At 43.6% G+C, this 20,658-nt stretch overlaps 2 protein-coding genes across 7 annotated transcripts; one reads left to right on the top strand and one right to left on the bottom strand.

Moving 5' to 3' along the window:
- The first annotated feature begins 954 nt into the window (after positions 1-954).
- On the top strand, positions 955-6,374 carry PGRMC1 (progesterone receptor membrane component 1). The gene is made up of 3 exons (XM_085060485.1): positions 955-1,376; positions 3,187-3,342; positions 4,507-6,374. The coding sequence occupies exons 1-3, from the start codon at positions 1,055-1,057 to the stop codon at positions 4,605-4,607; spliced, it is 579 nt and encodes a 192-aa protein (XP_084916611.1). The 5' UTR covers positions 955-1,054; the 3' UTR covers positions 4,608-6,374.
- Positions 6,375-8,095: 1,721 nt separating this feature from the next.
- Positions 8,096-19,156, bottom strand: LOC146437458 (A-kinase anchor protein 17B-like). Of its 6 annotated transcripts, XM_085060484.1 has the most exons (7): positions 19,049-19,156; positions 15,053-15,321; positions 14,685-14,810; positions 12,659-12,895; positions 11,091-12,097; positions 10,591-10,755; positions 9,830-10,050 (listed from the first exon to the last, which is right to left on the bottom strand). In XM_085060484.1, exons 4-6 carry the CDS (start codon positions 12,746-12,748, stop codon positions 10,701-10,703), a joined length of 1,152 nt encoding a protein of 383 aa, XP_084916610.1. In that variant the 5' UTR covers positions 12,749-12,895; positions 14,685-14,810; positions 15,053-15,321; positions 19,049-19,156; the 3' UTR covers positions 9,830-10,050; positions 10,591-10,700. The 6 variants fall into 6 exon arrangements, with proteins under 6 accessions (XP_084916605.1, XP_084916608.1, XP_084916606.1 ...); XM_085060479.1 differs by having other exon boundaries at positions 8,096-10,050; positions 10,591-12,097; XM_085060482.1 differs by lacking the exon at positions 19,049-19,156 and adding an exon at positions 18,941-18,961 and having other exon boundaries at positions 8,096-10,050; positions 10,591-12,097.
- Between the last annotated feature and the right edge of the window lie 1,502 nt (positions 19,157-20,658).

Genomic DNA, 20,658 nt, shown 5'->3' with positions numbered 1-20,658 from the left:
ATCCCTTCTGCTTTCTCACACTTGATACCAAGGAGCAGATGACACCAGTGGTATTCTGCGTGTATTCAGGGCTCCATTGGCTCCACCATCTGAACACCATACCAATTAGATACATCTGTAGTGTACTGTACTTCCTTCAGCTTAAGTTTTAATTCACCAAAACCTCCATTGAGAAGAAATCTGAATACAGAAATCTGTGACAGGACAGCTTTCTTTTCATATTCTATTTATACATTGTGGTTGCAGCTTCTGTAATTTGTGGGGCCTGGAGGTAATATCTGACTGAGGAAAACCCAGATATTTGGTAATTTCATCCCTTTTCCCCGTTTGGTTTGACCACATTTCTGGAGAGCACTCTGAAAAGTCATGCCCTGCCAAGAAAGTGAAGATGTGCCCTGGCAGAGCTGGGCCGAGTGTAGGGAATCACAGAATGGGTCAGCTTGGAAAGGACCACAGTGGGTCATCTGGTCCAACCCCCTGCTAGAGCAGGGTCACCCCGGAGCACATGGCACAGGATTGCATCCAGAGGGCTCTTGGATTCCCCCCCGAACCCTCAGGACAATCTGTTCCACTGTGCAGTCACTGCACGGTACAGAAGTTCTGCCTCCTGTTCAGGAGGAACTTGCTGCGCATCAGTTTCTGCCCGCTGCCTCTCGTCTTACCGCCTGGCACCACGGAGCAGAGCCCGGCTCCATCCTGCACCCAGCAGGGCCCGGCTGGCTGCACGGCCCAGCGCGGCAGCTCTGACACGGCTCTAACGCCACCCTGAGGTTATTTTTCCCGGAATTTCAGTGGAACCGTGTGCCCTGGAGCCTCCGCAGGGCCTGGCCCGACCCGACCGGCTGCCGCTCCGCCGTGCAGTCGCTGCCCGCACCACTCCTAGCGCAGAGCCCGCCCAGCCTGGGGCGGCCCTGCGCCCGCGCCTCGGCCCCGCACCGCCCCTCGGCCCGCCCTTCCTGCCGCCGCCACCGCCCCTCGGGCCGCCCCGCCGCCCGCCTGCTCTCCGTCCCGCCGCTCCGCTCAGAGCCTCAGAGCCGCGGCACAGCCCAGCGCCATGGCCGGCGAGGAGGTGGCGGTGGCCGGCGAGGAGGCGGCGGCGAGCGAGGGCGGCGGGCTGCTGCTGGAGATCGTGGGCTCCCCGCTCAACCTGAGCCTGCTGGGCCTCTGCCTCTTCCTGCTCTACCAGATCCTGCGGGGCGAGCGGCCCGCGGCGCCCGCGGGAGAGGCGGACCCGCCGCCGCTGCCCAAGATGAAGCGCCGCGACTTCACGCTGGAGCAGCTGCGGCCCTTCGACGGCGTGAGCAACCCGCGCATCCTCATGGCCGTCAACGGCAAAGTCTTCGACGTGACCCGCGCCAGGAAGTTCTACGGGCCGGGTGAGGGCCGGGGCGGGCGGGGCGGCTGTGCCCGGGCCGGCGGCCGGGGGAGCGCGGGGCGGGCTGTGCCCGGTGCTGGTGCCGGTGCTGGTGGCGGCCGGGAGCGCCTTTCCTCGCCGGGGATCAGTCTTCCTGACGCCATCCCGGCCCTGGAGGTTTGGAAAGGGCTCGGCTGGCTTGCAGCAGTGCAGGGAGAGCTGCGTCCCGGTGAGCCGGCGGGCAGGGTGACTGCTGCCGCCCGGGCTCCAGAGATCGCCCCGGTGTTGTAGAAACTCCGGCTTTGCCAGCTTACGTTGCTTCATTATTCTCTGTATTCTCCCATGGCAGGCTACACGTACCGTAAGGGGCTGGGCGGCTTTGTCGGCCTGGGGTGCCTTTGCCTGATGCCAAGCAGCAAAGTGTTCTCTCAGTGTTGACATTCCATTCCCAACTTTTAGTGGATATCACTCTATTGCGTAATATTCGTACTAAATACCTGGCAATTTAGATTAAACCAGCTTTCTACCAGGAGCATAGTTCAAACGTGCAGAGATTGAATAACCTGTGCTTGTAGAGCAGCCAGCGATGGGGTGGGTAGGAGTGTGTGCATGCAGGTAAAGAGTTTAATCACCTCCACGAGGGCATGGGGTTTTATTTTTATCAGAGGCTGCCTGTTAAAACGGCTCACTGAGGCTTGCAGATTTGTACCAGGATCTGTCTGGCATAACCATTCTTGAGCTGTCCAGACAGCCTGGCAGCTGCAGTAGTGAGCTGCCAGTGCTACTTAGAGGCAAGGAGAATAGTGCAGGAGACACCGTGTTTTTAAGCAGCATTATCAGTTACTACTTTTGGGCCAAACATAGACGAGACTGACACGGACTGATGCCAGACTGTAACTGCATTCTGCAGCAGTCAGGATGACATACACTGCTGAGTAAGATGTGCAGTTTTGTATTTGTGCAAACTAAAACCCTCTTAACATAAGATCCAAGCTGTGGATGCTGCCTTCCTTGATGACAGTAAAAGCTGCCTGTTGCATATACTTTGGTAATTGCTGAATGGTTCACCACAGTGTCTGCTGTTTGATTTTCATTTTAATGGAAAAGTAAGATTCTTTTTATTAACTTAGGAAAAAGCACATTGTGGAAGATGGCATGTGCTGGACAGTAACCAGATTTCACATCTAACTTCTTTAAGCTCCCTTCAGAAGAACTTTAAATGTCTAGTTGAACATGCAATATCTCAATTTTTAGCTTGTCATGCAAGTTAATAATTAATGAAGTTTAGCAAGAGTTTGTCTTGATATCTCTAATCTGCTGTGAGTTGCATGTTTTGATAATTTGAGTTCATCTTGCATTTTGAAAGTTTTAACAGATGTTTCCTCTAACTTGATAATTTCTAGTTGTTCCACTTCATTTTCTGTCAAGCCATCCTTTCATCTCCTTAAGTCAGGAGCATCTTTAAGAAAACTTTCATTTCACCCTAGACATACAAATCCTTCCTCTGTTCCTTATTCTAAGGATGTGCTTCCCAGCTTGTGTGCTTATCCTTACCCTGTTTATATGTGCCATGCACCGTTGGGTGGTTCATTGTCCTGATGTTTCAGCAAACTCAGTATCTTTCTCCATGGTTCTGTTTCTTGTCCTCTTCTTCTGTTTTCCCTTTTTACCAATCAGAATAAAACTTAAAAGCATTTCAGGAGCTTGAGGCATCAGACACACAGGTCATGGTAGAAACTCACCGTCTGTTTTAGTTTGGGGACTCTGATCCATGAAGCTCACATAGCATCTATTACCTCTGCAATAATGCTGCTTATGTTTTTATCTTAAAGAGGGTCCATACGGGATTTTTGCTGGAAGAGATGCATCCCGAGGTCTTGCCACTTTCTGCCTGGATAAGGAGGCACTGAGGGATACGTATGATGACCTCTCTGATCTCAACGCTACACAGCAAGAGACCTTGAGGGACTGGGAGTCACAGTTCACTTGTAAGCAATTTTAAACCTATTTACAAAGAAATAGATAACTGGTAATAGGAGAAGCAATGGTTAAAAGGCTGTAACCAGCTGGTAGCATCATATATATATGATGGAAATGGCATACACCAATAACTAGTATAGCGGAAATACAATGTGTTTTATTTTTAAATCTAGTGTTGAAAGATTTAATATAACTAGCTACAATGTCGAGTTTTCCTCCACATGTCATTAGAAGTCTCAGTCCTGACCTGATGTGCCCCTACTATTTTGGCCCTCTTCCTGTTTTAATTAAGACTGTTAATCATGCCACACTGAATGGTTGTTTTATTATGCTAACAAGCTTGTCACAGAAACCAGAACTATGCTCCCAAATATCTGACTTGAACTAGTGTTAAAATATACCTTTACAAGTGTTGAGCATTAGGATTGACAGTACACTCCACTCTTTTTATTATTGTGTTTCTATTCAATATGTCAGTTAGTTGCTTTAGATTGTTATAACAACATTGCTAGCCTGAAATACCTGTAAGCAGGGGCTTCTTTTGCTTTGTTGAAGGTGACAGATAGGCAACATAGTACAGCTCTCAGGCCTTACATGCATATGATTGTGGCATTTTTACATGCTCAAAAGGAGATATAAAATAAATCAGAGGCTTAATCACATAATCCGATAACAGATCCATCTTTATCTTTGGGAGGAAGGATCTCCCTTCTGTCCTATTGAATATTTTCAATACACATTACAAAAAATAAAACCTCTTCAAAGTTGTGTGTATGTGTGCACATAAGTATGTGCATGTTTATTAGATGATGTAAGTACTCTAACAATGCCATTGGTTGAAAAACCAGCTTTGACATTGGCAAGAGAAATAATCTAATCCAGGATTCTGTTTCTTTGGCTGGGTGAGTCCTCAGTTTGTGTTCATTCATCTTTTTGTTTAGGCAATAGAATGAGAGTTACATTCACTTCACATGATTCTTATTACAACATTAATAGTAGTTCAGGTAGTTGATTTTAGCTTTTCTCCTGTACCCCAGTGTTAGGATCGAGTCACTCAGAGCTGTTTGAGTAAAATACAGCCATCCTGTTCATTCAGAAAACAGTCAGACAAGTTTAAAAAGGTGTCTCTTCAGGGCAGAATACTTACTTGTTGTTGGGTTTTTTTTCCCCAGTTAAGTATCATCACGTTGGTAAGCTGCTGAAGGAGGGGGAGGAACCCACTGTGTACTCTGATGAAGACGAAAAAGACGCCCAGGATGCAAAGAAAGAGTAGATAATGCCGTGAGGAACAATCTATTTTTGAATCATGGAGGACCATTTGTAACATTCCACTTCCCTTTCACAAGGTGCAGCAGCAGCAAGGCTTACAAAAGGTCCAGAGTTACAGTGAATTGTTTCTTTTCAAAGGTTTCCTTTTCAAATTCAGTGGGAAACTTCTGAAGGTCTATGATCTGTCTTCCTTTAAACTCATATAATAAGAAGTATGCATGACAAATGTCTGTGCAAAATTAAACTGCAATTTTGGCAATAAAGGACTATTTTTCTGCTATCACCATTTAGTGCAGAATAGATCAAAATCAGGTTTTTCATTACCAACCTAGCACTGTGCACACAAGCACATGAATAACTTCACATTTGCAACACAAACACCACTACATCTTCTATTGTGTTAGTTTCTGCAGGATCTGGCCCCTGGGTTGTAATTCCTTTAGAAAAGGGACTATATTTTGTTTGTCCACAAAGCATCATACTAATTTTTTGTGCAATGTAATTCAATATTATGTAAGATAATTTGGCTTTCAAGGAGTTGCATTAGCGCGACTTACAGATGAAACACTAACTGCTTTTAAAAAAGTTCAAGAGTTTTTAAGAGGTTAAATCACTTTTAGATACTTCATAAGGACTGATGAATACTTGATGTATTCAATGTGCATAATTCTGCATACACTGATACTCTTTGTTCACTTTTAAAGCACACCTATAGTGTTACAGAAGTTTAGATAGTGAGTGGAACTAGGCATCCCTAAAGGTACATGGAAGATCAACTTCTCTTGATTCCTACGCCTAAAAACCAGAAAGTTGCTGGTATGGCATGATTTACAAGTGCTCTTGTACATGCACCTTTTGCTAGCAGAAAAACGTTACTGGTCAACGTAACTTACACAAGTTTCCTGTACAAAATAAAACAGCGTAAGCTGTTGCTGTGTTGAGGCCTTTGCTGGTTTGGAATGTGGCCATTACATGAAATGGCACAATCTCGTGCATAACTAGCAATGGACCTGTGGACCTGACCTTCGAGTTGCTTTTTACTTATTTGCTCTCTTGGCTCACCTCTATGCTTAATTACTACGTTTTTTCTAAATGACCTGCCTCCTACCAGAGAGGGCTGAGTAAATGGATATGACCAAGGAAAAATGTAAATGTTCATAATCCAAAAGACTTCTGTAAAATTTCCTTATAAATTCCAAGATAACTAATAATTTGCTGATCACTTGGAAACTTGTTTCTTGTCTAGGTGATTCTGTTAGTGCAGAATATCCAGGGTGCCTGAGTGTGTAGTTGCCTCTATTTCATTTCTCTGGCCCAGCTGTCTGGTTGTTTCAATTTGGCAACATGACCAAAATGATGAACTGAGATCTGAGTGGGAAGGTGTAAACTAGGCAAAAGTGTTCGGAATCAGAGTGTGTTGCACAACAGCAGCTTTCATGACACAACATGTTAAAGTGCCTGAGACCATCTGTGGTGAGAACAACTGACTTTCCTTCAGTCCCAACACTGTCCTGGCATTTTCTTTTGGTTGCACTGGGCCTTCCAATGAAGAGCAAGGTTATTTGAGCCAGAGAGCTTGTGTAAAATGGTACTGTATGAACTACCTAAGTAAGGTCTAGAGACACATGTAGACCTTGTCATGACCTTTGTGTTGCTACTTTATTTTTAGAGACATTTATACTCTTTGCGAACTACTACTAATGGTTTACCTCAAATTGGAAATGTGCTTTTATTTGTTTAAGGCAGAAAATAAAAATACTCTTGCATAATGGTTGTTTGTTTTTATTTACTGCAACCAAATGTTATATTTAATCCTCCCCTAATGTTTCAAGTTTTATATTGTCTTTCTCTAATGTCTCACGTTATCCAATGCATAGATTGAGTAAAATATGTTCTAATGGAATGCTTGTAGATGCAGTTCTCTAGTATAACATTAGTGGAATATTAAATAGAGAACATGCTCTGTTGCAAAAACAGAATTAGGCAGAAAAAACCCCCCAAGTAATTGTTAATACTGATCAAAAGCTGGAGCTTTGGAAGGCTGTGACCTACCCTTCAGTGGACCTAATCACCTGACTCTTAAGTTACTCCGTAACATCTCCCGAGGAACTGAACACTATTTTAAGTATTAATCTGTATATTAGAACATTATGCATCACCAAGAAAAATAGTAACAAAAACAATGCAGAAAACAGGCAGTAACACAAGACAAAGCTCTTTGTTAATACTTCTTGGGGAGGAGGTATGACACTTTGGTAAGACTGTTACTTTTTCAGGGAAAACAATTTTTTGTGACGGGGAAGAAGCAAATCACAAACGATGCTTCTAAAGCAGCAGGCATGGATTTTACTTCCTTTCAAAGTGCTGAAGAAAATGGATGGGTTTAAGCTTCTTTTTTTTATTCTGTGTTCATTACAACTTGAACCCTTTCTTCAACAGTGACTAACAGCAATGACTACGTAAAAAGAACCTTGCCAGGCAGCTTATCAGGCTGTACATTAACAAGGTAGGACATGATGACCAATTAAATGCAGACACTGTCAGCAATCTCCCTCATCTGACGTGTCCAACAAGTGTTACAAAGATATACTCTAGGACAAATCAAAACAATTGAGCAGTATCTCATTTCCAACCAGGTCTGTCATACTGTCAACTGCTTTGTAATATTCAGCTGTTCTTTCATCTGGACCTCACCTGCCCTTAATCACCTTTATTAGTTCTTACTTCCTGGTGTTTCAGTTAAACAAAAAAAAGTTCAGTAATGAATGCTTTTGTTGAGAGTTATGTAAGGGTTTTTGCAAAAGGTGAGGCATTTCTATGCATTGCCTGGAATCCAGTGAATCCAGCCTCTGGAAACGCCAGCTGGGCACAACAGCACACATCAGGTTCAAACTGAAAGGTGTGAAATTATGCCAGCAATGTTCTACATTTCCATTGCTGAACTATATAAATGCTGGTTTTAATGCATCTTTTCACCTAATAAATGTTCTAATTGCCAAAACATTCTGTTACTTTCATACTTGGGATGTGACATTTATAACTACTAAAATCCAATCTACAAAGCCATGCATTTTAAGTTTTAAAGCAAGCTGTTACTTGTATCTTTAAAGATCAGCCTTCAGGATCATAAAATTATACTGAGCAGTTCAGAGTATGAAAGGATGGGACTCATATTAAATGTGCTGACAGGAAAAAAACAATCTTCCCTGTGAGCATGGTAAGGCCCTGGCAGAGGCTGCCAGAAGAAACTGGATGCCCCATCCATGGAAGTGTTCAAGACCAGGTTGGACAGTGCTTGGAGCAGGTGGAAGGTGCCCCTGCCCTTGGCATAGGGGTGGGAACAAGATGGTCTTTAAGGTTCCAATCCAAACCATTCTATAATTTTGTGAAAAGTAAAGAATTAATATTAAAGCACCTGAAATCAGGTTCTAAATAATATCAGACAGGAAACACAAAAGTTGTTTCTCAGTAGGATTACAATGATGTCTCACATTTTAAAGTACATGCATATTTTATTTACTAACAATGTTTTACATGGAACGAGGACTTGGAGATAAAGCAAATCCTCTATCAATTTCAATCAATATAGGTGAATGCATGAAGCAATTACAGAAATTGAGTATTTATTAGTTATTTGTTATTGGTTACTGTAACAGCATGTTGATAAAACACTGGAAATTTACACCAAAGGAAATCTTTAGTTCCTTCTTCCCCAGATTAACAAAAAGAATTACTTCCTCACCTGTCATCGAAAGGCCTGTCTCATGGGAAATGGGTACTCATGGACACAGAACTGTCTATAGTTTGACAGAGGGGGAAGTTTTGTCATTAATCTGCAAATATTGCATAGAGAAAAAACGCCCTTGGCATGTCACATCAGTGCAACTGAAAACGTTTTACACCGTCAACAAATACAATAGTTGGTCTTCATTATAACCATATAAAATACTAAAAAGGAGACTTAAGAGGGGCATAAATGTTCTCCAAAATAGTCAGAAAATATTTCTGTCAAGAAAATAAGATCTTTTTAGATAAAAGTAATAGATTAACAGTACTTTGAGTAGCAACCATTTGCCATTCATGACCCTGAAAAGGCACTCAACGTCTGAACAGAAAGACTGATAAAACCTGGCTCAGAAGCCTGTAGGGATCACCAGTACTGAAGACTGGGGGAAAAGCTATCTACCACGAACAATTATGGTTATTCTTTTTTATTACTATTTATCAGAGCAGAAGTTACAAACATGGGCAATATCTTACGTAATGAAGGCAACATTTTCACATTAACTTAGTCTACTGACGTGTAATAAATAAAGCATAATAAAATGAAAGCTGCAATAATCAGTGTATTGAACTTCGAACTGGTCCTCTATATCTTCCTAAGGGACTTTGTCCAAAAGCAATTGTGGCTGTCTTCTAGATATAGCCAGATGAATAAATACGGATATAACTCAAGCTCCTGGACTGCATTTTCACATTTTTATCCACATGCAGCACAACTCTGACAACATTTCACAATTCCTCTGGAAAGCGTTTGTAAGCAAACTCATACTAAATAGCTATCTCACTATATGTGCCTTTGAAATCTTGTGAACAAACTGTCAAACTCCATTTATGTGGGGACTGTCAGCAGGGTAACAAGCACTGTCCTTTCATTATCTAACAGAGCTTTGCTTAGACAACCATTCAGATTCCAGGAAGCACTACATTGAGCACAAATTCAGTGAAATCCTTCCTAGCAAAGACCAGCAAGTTTTCAGAAATACCTCTAGAATTTTGAATAGAAAACAAGGGGTTTTTCTAGTGTGGGTTTTACAGAAGATGGGATTTTTTCGTATTTGGAAATCTATTACTTCTCAAAATTGAGTATAAATGTCCCCCCACCTTCCAGTTCCATCATCATAACAATCTGATTGAGGAGGCACTTCACATGCTTGCTCTCGGATGGACAGTTATGTTTTTCTCCATTGACTCATTATTACTAAATACTGTCATTTACATGATTCCCTGCATTCAATCAAAGTGTAACGCTCTAAGATCTCAATCTGTGTACTTCCAAATTCTTAGCCACTAGTCCATGAAAGTTGGCCTGGCTCTGGGGAAAGTTTTGGTCCTCTGTTATCCAAAAGACAAACACAGATTCTGCTTTTGTGGCACTCTACACCAGTTGGATATTCTAACCAAAGGAATTACCTAAGCAAAAAAAAACCAAAATAAACTAACCCAGTATTTCATATACCTTTTAATGATCAAAGGGCTTTTTTCTCCCACTTCTGTATAAAAACTTCAGAGCTATTATACAGTAGCTGTTCAGCATCCTCTTCTGGGCTCTGTTCCACAGAAAGTATCTGAGCAGGGGTTTGTCTGAATTATCTCAATAGGAAATAGAGGGCATCCTCTGACATCTGCATCCATCTCTCTTCTCAATATTAATTTCCTCTCATCTCCTGTAGATAAGAAAAAGTTACTTAAAATGAGTTTATCAGGTGGGCAGGGAGGGAAAGGGAGGTGGCTGTGAGGTATCCACCAACCAACTGAAAGTACAGTAAATTGTAAAAGGGGCTGTAACAACAGCCAGTAACAATCCTGTATGAAGATTGGATGTATTTTACCTATATAAAAATTCACTAACCTGAGACAGTACTTCCCACACAACTGTGCCACACATTGAATTGTCTATCAATGTTTCAGTTGTCTAAAGCATGTTGTTAGCGTGCATGTTGTTAACAGAATAGCCACCCATCTGCTAATGCCCAGGACAGATACTGTGCTACCCAATTATGTATACAAATATTACTCTTGAGCTGCAGCTATGTGTTTCAGAACTACGCTGAACAAATCCTTAATTGCAGAGAAGTTGCACTGGATTTTTTTACGCCATGCTTATACTTGTTAAAACCATTAATCTCTGTAAGAACTGTGGCAACCTAACCTGCCACAGACCTGTCAAATTCAGTCCCCTTAGCTGTGGCATCCCTCTTACTCACCTCTCCTCTGAAGGGCCTCCTGAAGAGGTGAGCCATCATGAGGGGTAGTATCTGGTGCTGCCACAGAGGTGTGAAGTGTCTTGAATTTCACTTTTTTGTGCAACATTTTCTTACATTTTCTCTGTATCTTTCTGAGCGACTCCAGCTGCATGCAACTGTCCGTCTCTGAAAAGCCACATTCATCAGATAAAAGATTAGAAGAAAGCTTTTTTCGCTTTTTCTTCACTTTATGAGCATTCCTCTCCTTTTCCCTGGATTGTCTCTCAGTTTTCTGTCCTTCATATCTTAATTTACTACTAGACCTCTTGCATGACTTTTTAAGCTTATGTTCACACTGCCTTGCCAAGCCCTTATGCACAGAGCTAGAACAGGAGTTACATTTGCTGATTTCCTTCTCTTGACCTTCCAGAGCTACATTTTTATGGTAAACCAGTAATTTTCTTTCCCCAGCTCTTGCAGGCAAGCACACTTTATTACAACTGCTGTAAATTTCTTCATACCTTCTTTCTGCTCTCTTCACTGAGCCGCCACATGCCTCTGTAAAGTACTCAGAATCACTGATCTCTTCCAACAAATCCTTTAATCTGCAAGCAGATCTACATGTTCCATATGGTACAGTGCCTTCATCTCTACCATCTTCTCGTTTGAGTTCTTTATCATGAGTAACAGCAGTACACTCCAAAGAATGATTCAGTCCAGCATGTGGTAAGTTATCAACAGTGAGTGAGTCATTCCTCTGCAGTTGCAGCTTTTTTGTAAGCTTGCCCCCACGGACCTTGCTTTCTAACACTTTGTCTGTTGACTGAAGTTCGCCAACAGTGATCATCAGTCTAGAATTACTATCACTCCTACAATTTCTCTTGTGGAGGTTTAGTACAGGACTCACTTCTCTGAAGTGGTGACCATGCTTGTTACTCAAGCTGATGTCAAGCCCACTACCATCATCAGACACCACTCGCTTCCACCAGGACTTGTTCGCAGTGGTTTTTGGCTCTAAGCAAACACGCGCATAGTGTGGTGTCTGATAGTAGTTTAGTAAATAATGGATGAATTCATCAGTCTCGTAAACCTTTTGCTTTTTGCAACCATCTTCCTCAGATACTGTCTGCGTGGGAATGACATCCAGTGCTGGGTGGTGCCTTCCATGGAGAGGTTCAATGACCCTGCCATGCTGGGTAACTGTGATCAGCAAAGGCCCACAGCCAGAGGAGTTGCACACATCTCTGCCAGGTGGTCCATCAGAGCTTGGGGCTGGAGAGGGATCATTCAGAATTGTCCTGACTATATGACAAGTGGATGCACAGAAGTTACTCCCATCTCTTTCCTCACTACATAAACTGCCACCTTTTTGGGTTAACAGGCACTTAAACTCCTCCTTATGTTTCAACTCTTTGTGCTTACGATAAAGGGAGTTAATCAGCTCCTGGTGTAAGTCTTTAAATGCTGTTTCAGAAAATGAATCGTCCTTCCTTATGCCCAGTGAAGGATCCACTTTCTGACTTGCCAACTGCGAAACCAAGAAAATAGAAGTTTATTTAACTTCACCTTCATAATGAAGAAGGCCAATGTCAGATGTTATGGGGCCCTAAAATTCATGCAGAATGGCAAGGGTAGCCTCTGACTTCAACTCATAGTAAATTACAGTCCTTCAGAAATCTTTTATATTAAGGATTGGGGAAAATACACACTTCTTAAAATCTGCAAGCAAATTTTTCTCCACAAATAGTGAAGACAAAGCCATATTAGAAATTAAAACCCCTATTCTCATTTGAAACTCTTTTTTAGCCCAAAGCACTAAACTAAACCTGCAAACATTAATCTGTGTGCAAAACATTCAAATTTTTATCACTTCTCTGCTCACTTTCTCAAGTCATTATCTGAATCAAACTCAAATAAGCCTGGTAATGAGTGCTGGCCAAGAAAAAAGAAGTGGCTATTAGAAATGCAACTGGCAAAATCTGTGCCAAAGCAGTCTTCTGAATAGCATCAAAATATCAAATATCTAGTGAATTATTCAAGCTTTAATAAATATCCTTAAAATTCTTAAATACGTTTAAAATAGTCTTACTTTCACACGATTTAACAGCACTGTAAGCAGTCTGACAGACTCCACTCTTCTCTGAGCTAGCAGGGATTTCCTTTCTTCCCATTCAGGCATATTCTCTGGCCACTGCTGTTCTTCAGCTGGTACCTTCTGCTGCTTTGGGGGATGTTTCTCATCTCCATCTATCTGCCTCTCTTCTCTCCTCTCGAGCTTAGCTTTCCTTTTCCTCTCTTGAACTTCTTTTCATCACCACATCTTCTTCTAGGTAATTATCAATATGGGACAATTTAGATGACACTTGTCTTACATTTTGAGTCCTGGGGAATTGGATGGAAATCTTTGAAGTGCTAATAAGCAACCAGTCACCAAGAATCACACGTGGCTAACAAGGAATCTTGTTTGCTTAAATAACATGTTTAAAAAAACATGGCACATGAATTAAACACACCCAACTCATCCCCACAGTTAGAAAGTTACTTGTCTCTTCAAATGATTTGTATTCTTTATTTTTCTTGACAAGCACTGCCAAGACAACAGCATCATATGATTGTTTGTCTCCAAGGACACAACTAGAGACTAATCGTTTGGATCTAATTCTTAAATTAACAAATCTCCCCTACAGATTAGCATGAGGGTCTCATTTAAGAGGTATTACAAGAGTAATTCAGGGGTTATCACTGAGCAGGGCTTACTCAGAGCCAAGGCCTTTTCTGCTCCTCACCCACCCCACCAGTGAGGAGGCTGGGGGTGAATAAGGAGCTGGGAGGGGACACAGCTAGGACAGCTGACCCCAACTGACCCCAGGGATATCCCAGACCATATGGCCTCATGCTTGGCAATAAATCTGGGGGAGAAGGAGGAAGGGAGGGCATTTGGAGTGATGGTGTTTGTCTTCCTGTCACCATTTCGTGTGATGGAGCCCTGCTGTCCTGGGGCTGCAGAACACCTGCCTGCCCTGGGGAAGTGGGGAATGAACTCATTTTGCTTTCCTTGTGCACATGGCCTTTGCTTTACTTATAAAAGTGTTTTAATCTCAACCCTTGAGTTTTCTCACTGTCACCTTTCTGATTCTCCTCCTCATCCCACTGGGGTGAGAGGGAGGAAGTGAGCAGCTGTTGTAGGACTTAATTACCAGCTGGGGTTAAACCACAACAGGCTGTCACCACTTTTTGGAAACTTTGCCCTATAGAAAGTAGATCTACCAAATAGTCAACACAACACATCACAAAAACCTCCAGAAAATTCAAGGGACAGTGTTCACACAAATAAGCATTTAAAAATAGTTCTTTAAGAAGTAATTGAATAAGAACAAATCAATGGAAGCATAGAAGCGCTTTTAGAGACCTAGCATTAGAATCACTATGCTCTGCATTCTAAGTATTGGGATTTTTTAAGAAGGTGTATAACATGACTGATTATGAGTGACAGATTAGGATGCCATCCAAACACATTATCTAAAGAATTAAAACTTCAATACACTACTATTACTCGTGCAAATTTAAGAACACTGCACTAAAGATATCAACAAGAAAAAAAAATAGCATGCAAAAATGGGTAAGGACAGAAAAGTGTTCACTTCATAGCTTTGGACTTTCCAGTTAACTGGGAGGCACCTAGAAATGTACATCACAATAATTTTATTTCAGGGCATAAGGACATTAATTTAAGATGTTGCAGCATAGAACAATACAAAAGCCCACATGCGGAACTTTAAGGAATCAAGCCTTGGAGTAATTTGAGAGCCACAGCTCTGTGATTTCACTCAAGGCTCACATAATCACAGACTAATCCAATCTAAAAGGGACCTTGGGATGTCTCCAGTCCAGCTTTTCTCATAATCCAGACCCTGCATCTGATGCCTTACACACAGAATTATCATGATGGCTTTTTTTCCAACATATAAATTAACAACTATATAGTATTGTTTCAAGTTCTCCTGTTTCCTCAAAGCCTGGATTTCTACACAGCCACTCTTCCAGTATTTTACTCAGTATGAGGAAGTGTAACAAATCTCAAGAAAATGGGACATTCTCTAAAAATATACTCTCACCTTTCAACTCCCTCTCTTTTTTTCCCCCTTTTTCAAACGTGCTCCTGTTCTTGCAGCTTTAGTCTTTCCAGGCTTCTCTGTCTTATGGCTCCTTCACTAAAAATGTCTGGTTGTATCAAAAGTCACCTGTCACAGAAGAAGCAGAATCAGACTTAGCAGCCTAGTTTGCTGTGTATTTATACAAATACAGACAACCTGCTGAGAATGAGACCCCAGGTGACTACCAAAATACCACTGCACTCATGAGAATGCCTCTGTCTACCCTGACATACCAGAACTTCTGCAGTTCTTACTGGGTTGTCAATCAAGCTCAAACACCCCACTCTCCTCCTGCTGTGACATCAGGGGCTCACAATCTGACAGCATACCTTGGACCAAACCTGCTCCTGTTAGGCTCTTCTGGGGACTCAGTTCAGCATGTTCAGCACAGCATTCCTGGTTGCAGGAGTCAGGCAGTTCTGCCAAAACTAGAGTTCACTGACTCTTAGAGCAACATCTTTTGGATCAAATGCTTGTTTGCTTGCTTAAAACTTGATGGATTCTGTTGATGTGTGCTGCACTTCATCAGCTTCAAATGCCCAGATGCGAGCACATTAAAAGATAACACTCAAGTAAGTTGCATCGAGGTCTATCTACACTGAAAAAATAAGTAATAGGAAGTGTTATTTCCAGCACAGAGGTATATTTCAGAGTCACAGTTTGGAAATTACCAGCTAGGAGAAAAACACGAAACAATACCCTAGTAAGTGCTTATGGAGGTAAACTAATAGGCTGCTGAAATTAAGCTTACAGGTTGCACATTTTCTTTTATAATGCCACACTAGGCATAACAGTTCAATGGATTCATCTCCCAGCATACTTAAACAAAAGGTATAGAGAAGGGAATAGGTACCATTTGCTAGCCAAGAATCATGAGGCAGCTGCTACATCTACTTCTTATTTAACAAATAGAAACCAAGTATCTTTCAGGGTCTTGTGAGCTCCTGAGATCATCTCCCAGTTTTGGTGACAACTACACTGAAAATATTGACAACCTTTAGCTTACCCAGACCAATTTTTCAAGAAATCAAAACAGTACAAATGATGGGTTTTGATTAAAGGACTTAAGTTCAAATACTTGAACTCCATATATCTGTGTACATACATTTAGTACAAACAGCATAATCACACAGGGTTTTTTTTGCCCCTCGCATTTTTAATTGTCAAAAAAGTTTACAGAGGCTTCCGGTGGTTAGCAAGAACTTTTCAGGCCTAAATTCAAGGAAAAAAGCAGAAGTTGGCAAACTACCATCTGTGCCAGTTTCTTCCACAAAATCTCAGCACTTAGTTACAAGTAAAGCTTGTGTATTTTAATGCTGTCCATATGCTATATTTTTCTTTATGTTAGAGCCACCATTTTAACATAAACACAGACTAAACCCAATGAAGAAAAAATAGACACCTATACAAAGAGAACTGCAAGAGTGCCACATAAAAGCTTCCCCCAAAGAAACATGAAAAAAATGTTGTAAGATGGTTGTCATAGGCTATAAACTATACTGCTATTATTTGAAAAATGCCTGTTTGCTTTCAATATGGGGATGTACAAGGGAGGACAAGAACAGAAACTGGTAAAAGAGGATGACTGTACTTTATTGAGAATGACGAACTAAAAAACCTACATATGTACTGGAGGAAGAGCAGGTGCAATTAACATTGAAATAAAATAACCAGGAGTCTCTGGAAGCAGCAGCTTTAGCACAGACTGCAGCACTGAATTGCTCCTCTTAGGGAACTGCTGCCAAATGCACTCAGAATTAACTGCAACTTTGTCAGGCAAGGCTGAATCTCTCAGGATTAATCTCTGCACACAGCTGTGTGTATATAGACACACCTTCAGTGTCTCATATAAGCAAAGCAGATACACAAAGTACTTTCTACAAAACTGAAGCAGTGAGTAATCTCTAGAGTCCCTTCTGCCCACTGTGCATTAAGATAAAGAGCTTTCTAAAGCTTTCCATGAAGTTAGTGCCAACTACACTTCTTCCACCACAGCAAGATTTGTGGTGCAGCAGGTTAAAACATCCAGGACACTGCTGTTGCAACCTGTAGAGATATGAAAGCCAAGCAGGAAGACTCCCTGCTGTACCCAAAATATTGCTCTGTTTTGCAAGTACATCTTCTATTAAACCAACTGATATATTATCCTGCCCTTGCAAATCTTCTTTCACTTACATCCTTACACCATCACGGCTGCAACCATGTTCCTACTACTGTAATAAATCACCTAAAAGCCCTAAACTCTCTTCATAGAGCTGAGTAAGCTATTGTGGTGGTTTGCCAGTGCACACTATTATCCAGTACACACCATTATCCTTGCTCTTCCCCACCCGTTTTCATAGCCAGGAGCTTTTCAAGCATCATAAATTTATTTGTCACCACATAACTGTGCACAAAGCAGAGAATTATTTACTGGCTGATCCACTGAATTGCTGCTCAGCAGCATGGCCTTTTGGAATTAATCCTGACATATCAATAAGCCACTATCTTAACTTTAGGTTTTAATCGTTGCAATTGACAAATCACAAGGAATTTGACATTCAACCCCTTTACCGAATTATTATTTCCTTTTAGCCACTTTGCCATGGTAATAAACATTTGGAACACATCTGCCCTTGCACTAGGGTTTACTATGATAACTGCAGGCTGAACTCTCCTTATCTTACAACACCCTAAAATGTGTCACCTAAGTTCGCACTTTAAAACAAAACTACACTTTAGGGAAACATTAACAACCTGGCAATATCTAACCTGAAACACTCACATAGTCCATATGAGCAACATGCAACTGGTGGGAACAACTGTTCCAAAGATGCCCCTCACATTTGCTCCCTGCACTGCTAACTCAAACAGCTCTTACCATCCCCAGTTTCCCAGCTGGTCACTCATGCCAGGCCTTGGGCCATCACAACAGTTTCAGAGACTATACCATCAACCAGGTCAGGAAAGAGGGTTATCTTGAAGAAAAAAATAATCGTATTGTGCCAGGTTACTTTTCAGACATTTGGTTTCCCTGCTCTCTTGCACAGTGGCCTGTTCAGCTACCTGCTCAGTGGCCTCTGAGCAGAGCTGATGGCAAGCACGAGGCAGAGGAAATAGCTTAATTCTGCAGAGATGGGTTTGCAGGAGCACTACAAGCTAATGCAATGTGGCAAGTATATGTATTGATCCACAGTAGCAGAGAGTTTATCATGCAGGGGAGAAAAAAGCTGGGTTTGTTTAGCCTGGAGAAAAGGAGGTTCAGGGCGGACTTTATGGCTCTGCACAATAACCTGAAAGGAGGCTGGATCCAGGTGGTTGTCGGTCACCTTCTCTCAAGTGACATGAGAGGAAATGGCCTCAACTTGCATCAAAGGAGGTTCAGATTGGATATTAGGACAGACTTCTCCACTGAAATGGTGATCAGGCATTGGAAGAGGTTGGAGTCACCATACGTGAAGCCCTCAAAAGGTTTGTGGTTGCAGTACTTGAGGACATGGCTTAGCAGCAAACATGGTGATGTTACTGATTAGACTCTGTGATCTTAGAGGTCTTTTCCAACCCTAGTGATTCTATGACAAGCATTTACCCGGAAAAGTCACTTGGCGCAGTTTAAAGAAGAGGTTTAAACTCATTTTTCATATATGACATTAGTTTATCCAGCTTGCTCTGTGCAAAATTCACTGAAAAGGAGCGATAATCAGAAGTGCCGCTGCTTTCACAACAGAAAGGACGTTCTGAAGCGAGCACCACCAGCCCCGCTGTGCTCCACGCTGTCTGTCTGAGGTGGGGATAAAGCACACCGCCAGCCCAGCCCAGCCCAGCCCAGCCCAGCGGACGGAGCCGCCCAAGGCCGCGGTGCCCCGAGCCCCGGCAGCGCCGCAAGCCGGGAGCAGGCAGAGCCGGCCGAGGGCAGCCCGGCGGGCAGGGCCCAGCCCCGGCGGCTCCAGCGGGAGCTGCGGCACCGCGACCCGGCTGCGAGCCCCCGGCAGGTGCGGGCCCAGCTCGGGCTGCAGAGCCCCGCGGCGGCCGGGCCGGCAACCCCCGCGCCGGGACCCACCGGGCCGGGAACCCCCTGCGCCGGGATCCCCCCGGCCCAGCGCCCTCAGCGCCCCGCGGCTCCCCGGCCGAGCCCGCCGCCGCCCCGGGGCCGGCCCGCCCGTCCCGGCAGGCCCGCGGGCTCCGGGCGGCTCCGGGCAGCCCCAGCGGAACCGCCCCGCCCCCGGCAGCCGCGGCACCTTCCTTCCCCCGGCACGGCGGACACCACACCGCGCCCCGCCGCCCGGCCCGCAGCGCCCTCCGCCGGCAGCGCCCCGCGCCCGCTCCCCAGGGCCGGCCGCTCTTACCCTCCGGCCGCCGCGCCACCGCCGGCCCTCCGGCCGCCACCCCGGGGCGGAGCGCGGCCGCGGCACGCCGATGGACCCGCCCTGGGGGCGCGGCTGCTCCGCTCCGCCGCCCCGCCCGCCTCAGGGGCACGGCCGCCTGCCCGCGCTGCAGGCCGGGCGCTCCGGGAGTGCGGGGCGCGGGGGTTTCACGGGTGTTCTTGAGGAGCCATGCACGGAGCCAGTCCCAGGAGGTGCCGGCGGCTGCTCTGCCCGCCCGGCTCGTCGCCCATGACCTGCACGATCGGCCTCGGCTGCAGCTGCCCGCCGGCGGCATCTTCTGCCTGTGGGCACCGTGTGTGTGCATTGTATTGAAAATCAGCCAGAGAGGAAAAGTTACTCCTCGGCAGTTGCCTCGCCCAGGCAGAGCAAAGACTGGGTTGTGATGCAAGACCGTGTTTTCCTTTGTCCTGCAACAAAGGTAGCTTATCCAGCGCTGCTCATGGGTGATACATGTGAGAAGGTTTATGTCAGCCTTTCCCTGCTTTAGTGCTGCCTTGTAGGTATTTTCTAAAAGATGAAATTGTGTTTTGATGGTACGGATTTCCACATACTGACTCTAAGTTGTGTGGTTTTTTTTTCTTTCTACATATTTTTTCCAAACCCAGACGGGCAAACTGGCATTGAAGATCAGTGTGCAGCAGCTTAGTCATTCTATTCACCTACTGCTTTTCCAAAGCTACAATCGGTTGACAAACCTCAGTGGTTTAGCTCTTGAATAAAAGGTTTAATGTAGCCATACAAAGCCATTTCTTTCAAGATCTGAGAGTGTGCCTCCTGGATACAGAAAAACAGTTCCTTACCTGTAATTTAGCAAATTATGTGTCAACACAATCCATTTTATATTCCGTATTTCAGGGAGCAAGCCACTGGAAACTGTGGTCTTTTGTCATTGTGGAACATCCTGCCTGCTGGGATCAAGCACGGACTGGAGCAGAATGGAGGGTTACTCTGGGAAGGAACAGTAAACTGTATTTCCTCTGGGAAAGGAGTCAGGGAAAACTGATGTTAAGGAAATCCCTCTGGCAACATTCTCATGTTATGAAGAAGTGCCTTATCATATGAATTAAATGTGCCACAGACAAAAATTTAAAAAGACTGATTCACCTTTACACAGTGGATGAAAGAAATTACTCAGTTTTCCACAGTGATCTATAAACTAAGGAAATTATTGCTAAAAAAATATAGGAAACTGAGCACTTTCCTTCAGATGTGGATTTGAAGTTTATAGAGGCAACAAGAAAATATGGAGTTGTTTCACAGATAGATTTTTGAGCCAGTATTAGCTATCTCGTTTTATGCAAAAGATAAAATGTCTCAGACATTAGAAATAGATCTTGGGTGGATAATTGTCCCATATATCATATATCCCTCTTGCAGAACAGTTACACTTCCCTAATGTACTCTGCAACCTTCTGGGATTTATTCCAACTGTTACCTGCCTAGATTTGCTCTACTCTTACAAAAACTTTCTTCTTAAAACTGGACACAGGAAGGAATGGGGAAACCCTGCCTGAACAAGTCATAAGAGGTCTTTGAAAATCAATTCAGGGAAAACTGGTGCCAAGGACTGT

The sequence above is a fragment of the Lichenostomus cassidix genome, chromosome 4A (assembly GCF_008360975.1).
Source record: "Lichenostomus cassidix isolate B80296 chromosome 4A, HeHo_3.0, whole genome shotgun sequence".
Classification (NCBI taxonomy): Eukaryota; Metazoa; Chordata; class Aves; order Passeriformes; family Meliphagidae; genus Lichenostomus; species Lichenostomus cassidix.
The sequence above is the reverse complement of the archived record's forward strand: the minus strand, read 5'-3'. Positions and strand labels throughout refer to the sequence as shown.